The sequence below is a fragment of the Mastomys coucha genome, unplaced genomic scaffold, assembly GCF_008632895.1.
Source record: "Mastomys coucha isolate ucsf_1 unplaced genomic scaffold, UCSF_Mcou_1 pScaffold4, whole genome shotgun sequence".
In the NCBI taxonomy this organism is placed as follows: Eukaryota; Metazoa; Chordata; class Mammalia; order Rodentia; family Muridae; genus Mastomys; species Mastomys coucha.
Window position 1 is genome coordinate 3655595 of NW_022196910.1, and position 9465 is coordinate 3665059.

General features: G+C 50.7%; 1 protein-coding gene across 3 annotated transcripts in view; it reads right to left on the reverse strand.

The window, feature by feature from the left end:
* Positions 1-8101, reverse strand: part of Ilvbl (ilvB acetolactate synthase like) — a 10260-nt gene extending 2159 nt beyond the window's left edge. Inside the window, exons 1-10 of one of the 3 annotated variants that reach the window (XM_031349710.1) lie at positions 7986-8101; positions 7338-7482; positions 5770-5971; positions 5568-5695; positions 5342-5480; positions 5137-5248; positions 3351-3450; positions 2917-3014; positions 2677-2813; positions 1278-1412 (exon numbers count right to left, since the gene is read on the reverse strand). In XM_031349710.1, coding sequence (XP_031205570.1) covers positions 1278-1412; positions 2677-2813; positions 2917-3014; positions 3351-3450; positions 5137-5248; positions 5342-5480; positions 5568-5695; positions 5770-5971; positions 7338-7472 — 1186 coding nt within the window. In that variant the 5' untranslated portion in view covers positions 7473-7482; positions 7986-8101. Of the gene's footprint in view, positions 1-1277; positions 1413-2676; positions 2814-2916; positions 3015-3350; positions 3451-5136; positions 5249-5341; positions 5481-5567; positions 5696-5769; positions 5972-7337; positions 7483-7732 lie in introns of all 3 variants that reach the window. The other 2 variants (XM_031349708.1, XM_031349709.1) reach the window with 2 other exon arrangements.
* Between the last annotated feature and the right edge of the window lie 1364 nt (positions 8102-9465).

Here is a 9465-nt window from a genome sequence, read left to right on the forward strand (position 1 = left end):
GGGGATTAGGGGTGGGGGTGGGGTGAGCACACTGAGAGTGTGGAGGGCTTTCTCTCCACCATGTGGGTTCTGGGGCTCAATTTCAGATCATCAGGCTGGCAAGTGGGCGCCTTTACTTTCTTAACATCTTGTCAGGCCCATTTCGGTTATGTTTTTTTTATTTCCTTGTTTATTTTGTTTTGCTTTGTTTTTTGAGACAGGGCCTTACTATGCAGTGCTTGCAGGTTGGCCAGGAACTCTCTATGTATAACAAGCTGGTCCTGAAATCAGAAATCTCCCTGTCTCTGCCTCCTTAGTGCTAGGATTAAAAAGCCCTGTGCCACCAAACTTAGCAAACCCCTGCCTGCCTCTTGGGCATTTTTTTTTTTTTTTTGAGATAGGGTATCACATTGTAGCCTACGCTAGCCTTAAACTCAATGTTCAGCCAGGGTTTGGCTCAAATTCTCAGTGTTCTTCCTGCTTTGATATTGGGATTATAAATGTGCACCATCATCACCAGGTGTGGTGGCACACTCTTTTAATCTCTACACTTGGGAGGCAGAGGGAGGCAGATCTATGTGAGTTCAAGGTCAAGCTGGTCTATACAGTGAGTTCCAAGACAATCAGAGCTACACAGTAAGGTCCTGTTTCAAAACAAACAAACAAAACCCAAGTATACACTGCCATGTGTGACACTCAAGTTCTTTTTATTTTATTTTGAGATAGGTCTTGCTAAGGTAAGTTATACCAACACACCTCAAGAAGATAATCACCTGGCCTCTGTTCCCCCACCTCCCTCACATCAAGTAGCTGGAATCACAAGCAAGCAGCATCACCCCCAGATTGTCTAACAGCTCCTCCCTGCCTCAGCCTGCCAACTTCAGCTTGCTGCCCACCGACGTCTAGGAGGGACCTTCGCAAACACACAAGGTGGTACCACTTCTCCAGCTAACTCAAAAGGACCTTGCTGCCTATGCTACAAGAGAGCCCAGGTCCTTAGAACAGAGTATGCCATGGAAAGGGGGCAAAAATTAGGAGGGTAAGAGTAACAGAGAGGCTCAAAGACGATGGTCCAGCTGAAAGCAACAGACAGCATTCGGGAGTTGTTACCTCAAAACCCCAGACTTCCCTTTGTATCTACCCTCCCTCTGCTCCCTCAGAAACACCCATTCAGTCTGCAGGCAAATGTGTCTCAGGTTGCCCAAGTGGTCCATACCTGACATTAAATTCAAGCTAGCTGCAGCAGAGGCAAGATGGAGACACCATGCACATGGTGGGGTCCCTTGGGGTATGCTCACCCTGCACAGCCTCCTGAGGCTTCCAGAAGATGTCCGAGTTGAGCAACATATCATCCCGGTTCCGATTGACGATGATGATGCTGCTCTTGGGGTTGAAGACACGACCATAAGACAGGCGGAAATCACACACAGCACCTGAGGTAGCAGTAGGATAGCAATGAGCACTGCGTCACTTCCAGTTCACTGTGGCACACCGAATGTACAACGGTCCCCATCCTGTACTGTCCCTGCATCCGTGCCACTTGCAGGGACTTTACAGCCGTTGACATTTATTGGGGGGAGGGGGCTTCATGCACTAGGAGAGAAGACAACTTCCGGTCTTCCCCCCACCCCCCACACTAGGTGAGTGCCAGGGATCAAACTCAGGTCAGATTTAACAACAAGCACTTTTACCCACTAAGCCATCTACCCAGCGTGACTTGGCAGCAACTCTTGGTTCTGGACAGGCCTTTCTTGAATGCCTCTGATCAAGCATGGCAAAAGCAATGGTGTGCCACAGATGAGACAAGAACTCAAGATGCCATGAAGATTGGGGTGTATTAGTTCAGTAGCACATGATACTTGTCTACATGATACTGGGTTCTAGGTTCTAGCCTCAAAACCACAAAGAAGAAAATAAAAACAGTAAGCATGTTACCCAACCAGGCTGGTCTGCCAGGAGTGGCATTGGGGGGACAGGGAACACTTGGACCTTGACGGGTACTGTGAGAAGCATAGGTGGAGACACAGTTACCCAACCCAAGACATACCTAATTAGCCACAGAGACAGACACTCCACCTCCCACCAACCCCTGGCTCATATAGGAGCCCAACCAAACAGAGCACTGTTACCTAACTTACTAGTAAGACACGAGCAATCATGAAATTGCCATAACCACTGAATATGGAGTACCATTATAGTCCTGCATAGCCTATCAACATTCCAGTCAGTAAGTTCCTACACACGACTCTGGTCTTGTGAATGGGCCTAGCAGTGTCCCAGCCACCCACTGGCTTGTGTATGCACTCAAAATCCACACAAGAAAACCACTTAGGGACACATCTCCAGAATGCAGTCTGTCATTAAGTCGAACATAGATGTGCAGAGCAAAAGAAGAAAAAAAAAAACTGTTTTGTGCCTGATGGAATAGAAAATGCTTTGTGTAAAAGGGTATGTGAGACACAGCGAGTGCCCACAGGATTTGTATCCTCTCAGGGAAGCCAGGTCACAGCACAGAGCTGCAGTCTGGGGTGAGTTTGCTGGCTTGCAATATTCAGGTTTGTTCAATGGCCTTTAGAAGGGAAGGGTTGCATGCAGAGGAAGACCTAGGAGTGATCACGAAGGAAGGGCGCTACAGATGAGGACGGGCAACATCAGGGCCAGACGAAGGGAAGAAGAAAAAGAGGAGGCTGAGCCCACCTGCCAGGACAACAACATCTGCTTTCTTCAGGGCAGCGCTGCGGTTCTGCCGGATGTGGAGAGGGTGGTTGCGGCCCAGCAGCCCCCGAGACATCCCCCCAAGAAAGCAGGGGACACCCAGGGTCTCCACAGCAGCCCTGGCAGGGAAGGGGCCAAGTAGAACAGAGGTCAGTAGGGCCAAGGCCACTGGAACACCAGGGGCCAAGACCACGATTTTAAGATAGAGTGGGAGCTCCTCACCTAAGCTTGTTGGCAGGGGTCGGGGGCAGCAGGGCCTGGCTCCCCAATACCAGCAGAGGCCTCTTGGCCCGGCTCAGGATCTCCACACAGCGTTGGATCTGGAGTGATAGGCAGAGACCAAAGAGTCATGCCACAGGCCGGCAAGACAGTGAGCAGGTAAAACAGCATTTGCCTGGAAAGCCTGAGTTGAATCCCCAGGACCCATGTACAAGCAGAAAGAGAGAACCAACTCCATGAAGTTGTACTCTGACCTCCACATGCAAGCACAGACAATGGTACACAGACAATACACAAACACATACACTTTTAAAATTTTTAAAGGATCATCCTGGGGTTGCCACCAGCCCACAGATAGAGGTCCCAGGGCTGGCCCAAAGAGATCCATAACACCTTGCCAAATGGGAGTCATAGGCCAGGAAAGAGAGTTAATTTACCTGCTGGGGAGACGCCTGGGGAATATCCAAGGGCAGAGGTCCCTCAGGACGAGGTTCCCAAGCCCCAACAAAGAGGTTGGCCAGGCAGTTCTGTAAATACCTATGAGAACAGGGAGGAACCAGTGACCATGGTTAATACAGGGTTCTGGAGGCTGAGAAAAGCAAGGGGCCAGGAAAGGAATCCGGGAGGACAAAAAACACGATACAGGGACACTGAATGACCAAGTCTCCAACTCCAGCCCTTCAGGGAGCCACCCTAACTAATACTTGTCACAGTTCCCAGAAATGCATACCAAGCAGAGAATGCCAGCACAGAAACTAGGGCTGTGAGTTAGACGCTAGCCCTACAGCACCTCAGCTGTGTGACTTTGGGCCAGTTCCTTCACCATTCTGAGCTTCCTCCTCTGTAAAATGGGGACATTCCCATATCTACCCTCTTAGGTTATAAGGCACACTGTGGTCTGGGAGTGTGGCTCAGCGGCAAAGCCCTTGCCTAGTGTATATGAAGCCTCAGGTTCCATCTCCCATATCTACCCTCTTAGGTTATAAGACATACTGTGGTCTGGGAGTGTGGCTCAGCGGCAAAGCCCTTGCCTAGTGTATATGAAGCCTCAGGTCCCATCTCCAGCACCACTGCAAGGGAAGGAGGGAATCACTTTGCAAAATGCTATCTGTGGGAGTTATTAATGTTACCCATTCAGTTCTTGCAGTGCAGTGCCTCCTGTCTCCCTACACACTAGGCCCCAGGCCTTGAGTTTCTAAGGCCCTGTGACACAAAAAGAAATCCTGCCCAGGTCTTGCCCTCAAGGAACACTCAATCTCACTAAAGACAGACATAGGAAGCAGTCAGAGCTCAGAGCAAAGCCTGTTTTGTCTGTTAGAGTCAGAGCTATAGGGGGTTAACACAGGCCAAGAATAAAGGAAGCTGTGGGGACGTGGGTTTAAAAAGGAGAGACAATGTAGCACCAGAGATACTGAGGCAAGAGGACTCACACTAATAGTGAGCCAGCATGGATACAAAGCTAACTCCTCTCCCATAAAACCAATAAAGTTAAAGATATATAAAGGGGAGTCAGGGAAAGCGCCAGGCTTCCAAGTGACACTGAGAGAGAGGACATGGAGAGAAGAGGACAGAATGACCAGGAGGCCAGGGAGTTTTAAGAACAAGACTAAAGACAGACCTGGGCCACCTATCTGTGATCCCAACATTTGAGAGGCTGAAAGAAGAGAATTTTCAAGTTCCAGAACAGCCTAGGCTATACAGAATTCTGGGCCAGAAGTTTTTGGACAAGGCCACAAAACAAAATCAGTTTGCTTAATTTGGCACTCAAAGCAATTCTTGCACACGAGAGCATAAGAACCTGAATATCTTGTCCACTGATGTCACCCCATGCCTATTCTGCTATCTAGCACATAGATCTGGCCCACTACATATCTGAGAGGGGAGGGGCAAGGAAAAAGCAAAGGGAGAAGGTAGAGATAACCAGGTGGCAGAGATGGAGGAAGAAAAGGAGGAAAAGGAAGATAGGAAAATCTCTCAAGCTCTGTGCCTGCCCAGCTCCCCTTTCTCATCACAAGGGTCGTGACTTGCTTTGCCAGACCTACTAAGTTCCCTCCTGCCTCAGGACCTTTGCACACGAATTGCTTTTATGAGAAATTCTTTCCCTAGAGCTGGCTCCTCCAAGTCCATGTGTATTCAATGAATGAGCCAAAGAAGGAGAGGTGCCATTTAGGAAGAAGACCACAAAAGGTAGAAGAAGGCTAGAGTGGGGTGAGCAGTACTCACCAGACAACCACTCGACCCAAGAGGCCTTTGGGCAACTTGGCTGGTATCATCTCCTTTTCAACCATGAAGTAAGGATATAGCACATCAAGAGGCAGCTCCACAAACACTGGACCTGCAGGGATAGGGAGATGCTGCCTATGGCACCTGCTGCAGCAACCCCCAAACTCCAGGGCTTTATTACTGTCCGGCTCCCTCCTGCACCTACCTGGGGTGCCTGACTGGGCAGCAGCTATTGCAGTCCTCAGGGTAGGTACGATGTCCCGTACCCTTCGCACAGAAGCACAAAACTTGCAGAGTGGCCTGAACAGAGACATCTGATCAATGGCCTGCAGTGCACCCCGTTTCTGGCAAAGAAGGAAGGCATGGGACAGTTATCAGATAAGCTTGAGAAGCCTTCCTGGGGACCCTGCCCACCCTTAACGACTAGTCACCTGCAGCAGGGTGCTGGCAGCTCCACCCAGAAGCAGGACTGGGGACTGTGCCACTTGGGCATTCTTCACTGCAGTCACAGTGTTGGTGAGGCCAGGACCAGCCGTCACTGCTGCCACACCCACTGTCCCTGGAAGAGAGAGCTGGTGACAACCATGCCATCCTCCCAAACATCGTCCTATCCTGCTAGCCCCTGGCTCTTACCAGTCAGGCGGGCCACAGCATCAGCAGCAAAGACAGCAGTGACCTCGTGGCGTGTGTCTACCACTCGGATGCCCAGCTTCTCACAGGCCACCAGCAGTGGGGAAATGTGCCCACCAACCAATGTGAAGACAAAACGTACGCCATGGGCTCTGAGCACAGCTGCCACATTCTCTCCACCATGCCTGATGCTTGTCTTGTCCACCTGGGCCAGAGGAGATGAGGAACAAGACAGTCAGAGGCCAGCCCAGGAGCAGGTACAAGATCAGGTAGGGGTAAGGTCAGAGGACAGAGGAACTTAGATGTTGGTTAGAGACATACTACTTTAAAACCAATTCAGAGAAGGGTACACTGACTTAGCAAATCTTATTGTCCTACAGGTAAAGATGCCAAGACTTGCCCAAGTGATAGAGTCCAACAGAAGCCATGTTCTTCTTGAAGTACTGGGGATTGAACTCTAGGCATAGACTGTGTTAGGCAAGTGCTCTACCACTGAGCTATATCCTTAGCTTTCCTTCTACTTTTATTTTGAGACAAGGTCTCACAAGGCTTTGAACTCTTTGTGTAGCTTAGGCAGGGCTTGAATTTGTGACCGTCTTTCGCCGGCCTACCAAGCAGCAGACTGAGAGAGAGCCTATGTTCTTAAGTGGCTCTGGAGGTTACACTGCCTGCTCAAGAGATACTGGGCCAGTCAGGAAGAAATGAGATGGAAGTTCAATCTACAGGATCTGGGAGAGCCTGGCAAGAGGCAGAAGGCCCCTGGCTTAGATTTGTGCCTGCTTCCTAGTACCCCTGCAGGGCCTGGCACCTGGAGTGCTAATTCCATCCAGCCTACCGCCTCCCTCTCCATCTTCTGGTGAGGCACATGTCCAGCTGACATGCTGCCAGCGGCCTTAAGCCTAGCGCGGAAGTGACTCCTGGCACAGACTACCCCGAGCATCCAAGTCTCAGTAGCTTCATGATCCCCACATACCTCAAGGTCAGTGACATTGTCCCTGACTAGAAGAGAAGGGGCAGGGTAAGGGCAAGGATTTCTCAGAATGGAACAAGTGGTTTAAGAGTATGACTTGTGGGGTCAGCTTTTCCCAAACCTATCATCTAGAGAAAATACTAAACTCCTCTGTGGATCATTTGCCTCTTGTGGGCACAAGGACAGAAATTATAGCACCTACTTTGGTGAAGACGGTACGAGATATGCTAAGAAAGTCCCCTCGGAAGAGCTTACTATCAGAGCCCATTCCCTCTTCTGCCTACCTTCAGCCCACAATGTTTAAAAAGCCTGCTCTGTTAAAATGACTCAGACCCCTGGGTATGGAGTTAGGCGGAGAGTGTGCGCAGACAACGACAATTTCCCCATTATCTCCAACGACAATTTCCCCATTATCTCATACTGGTTATAAAGTCCAGGCCCGTATACAGTTTGGCAAAGGGACAAGAGCTCTGTAAAGAATCTACCAACCAGCCACTTCTGGACTAGTTGGGACCTGTTTTCCACTCCTGCACAGTGGATGACCTGGAGAAGCACCTTTAGTCCCCTCCTCCTACCCCAGCTCTCCTTCTGCCCTAAGCACCTTGTGCATCAGCTGATAGAAGAGCCCCAGTCTGTGAGCGGCGCCCAGCACGGCAGCCACGAGCGTCCCAAACGCCAGGAGCAGGAACGAGGGGAAGAAGCCTCCCGCAGATGCAGCGGCCGCAGAAGTTTCCATGAGGTAGAATCTAAGTAAGAAAGCACAGTGCCAGAATCTGAGTACTATAATCTAATCCGGAAGCAGGATCGTCCACCGGACCTGGGCCACACCCCCGACCTGCCAGGCCACGCCCACAGACGCATCTAGGCTGGACTGAAAGCCACGCCCCAGTGAGGCTAAGTCCGCCCCTTGACGTCACAACCTCCAATCTAAAAGTAGGCCACGGCAGGTCAAGGTGATCGCAGTAGCACCGAAACAAGGTTGAAGTTCCTACTTACCTATCTGCTAGAGAGCCTATGCGGAACTCACCCTCCTCAACGCAGGACTGGGCCTCAGTGGAGAGCCTGCCTCGCACTTACATCATTGAGCCGTAAGGACACGCCCCCCATCAGGGTCGCTCAGCCTAGGGCACGCCCCCCAACCAGACTCTTGACCTTTGGCCTCTGGCCGAGCTCACGCTGCAATTGGTTGCGCCTTCAACTCCACTATATAGAACTCCCTTCCACCCACCCCCAAACAAGGCCCTATGACCTTTGCTTTGGGAAAGGTCCCTGACTGCAGTGAAACTCGGCCGCTTCTGGGTCACGTGACTCGATAGTGTGCGGCGGTGCCCCTTTTGCCAACTTGGCTCTGCAGCGCCCCGTAGTCCAGTGTGACGCGCGTGCGCCAAACTGGAGTCTCGCTGAAAAAGCTACCCCTAAGAGCCGTTTATCATTGGTCGCTTCTCTCCCTCGCCTCTAATTGGCTAGCACTACACCGCGCCTTCCACACCCCCGGAGAACCACCTCGCCGCACGTTCCGCGGGCGTGGACTGTGACACACCCTCACCCGAGCTCCCCAGAACTGCGCTAATTCCGGACCTCAACCTATGCAAGGCCCCTCCCCTTCCTGAACGACTGTGTGGTTTTGCAGGATGTTTAGAGAAATCCCGAGTATTTGGTGCCAGCACGGTTCAGCCATCTTCCAGATGTCCAGCATCTGAGAACCTTTTACTCACGCAGATCTTCCGTATAAATCCTTTTCTCCAATTTATGTCTTTTTCTTTGACTGGCTTTTAATCGGGACCATCTGTGTAACCACAGCTATTTGCTGGAGCTTGGACTGAACAATGGATATTTAACAATGTAAACCAGTGTGATGGTATGTGCTTTTAATCCCACCACTCCGAAGGCAGAGGCAGGCAGATCTCTCTGAGTTCAAGACCAGTCTGTTCTCCATAGTGAGTTCCAGGACAGGCAGGAGTGCATAGAGACCAACCAAAAATCATGATCACATCGGCTGTGTCATGTCTACAAGATAGCATTCCACAGCCCTTCTTGTGCCGAATATAAGAGCTCTATCTTTTGGCTCTTATATTCTTTCCACTCCCTCTTCCTCGGTGTTCCCTGACCTTTGCAAGCCATGGTATATGCCCTGTTTAGAGCTGATCGTTCAGCCATCCCTTCTCAGCAACCATGGTCTCTGTTTAAGTTCTGGAATAGAACACTTGCCTAGCACAGGCAAAGCCATGGGTACAATTTATCTCCCCTTTTACCTCCCCCACCCACAAAAACCTACTGAACTATTTTTAGCTAAGTCACCGAATGAATTATTTATGCTTACTGACTGTGAGCTTGCCTCCAATTTCCTCTTATGTCAAACAAAGCAGGCGCTTTCCTGTCGTTCCATAAGAATTGTTTTGGAGCCGGGCAGTGGTGGCGCACGCCTTTAATCCCAGCACTTGGGAGGCAGAGGCAGGAGGATTTCTGAGTTCGAGGCCAGCCTCGTCTACAGAGTGAGCTCCAGGAAACAGCCAGGGCTACACAGAGAAACCCTGTCTCACAAAAAACAAACAAACAAACAAAAGAGTTGTTTTGGGAGACTGCAGGGGCTGGACCTAGACTCCCTACCCATTTATAGCAGATGTGCAGCTTGGTCTTCTAGTGGGTCTCCTAACAATTCGAGCAGGGGCTGTCTCTGACTCTGTTGCCTGCTATCGGATCCCCGCCCCTTCCCCTAGCTGCTCTGCCTA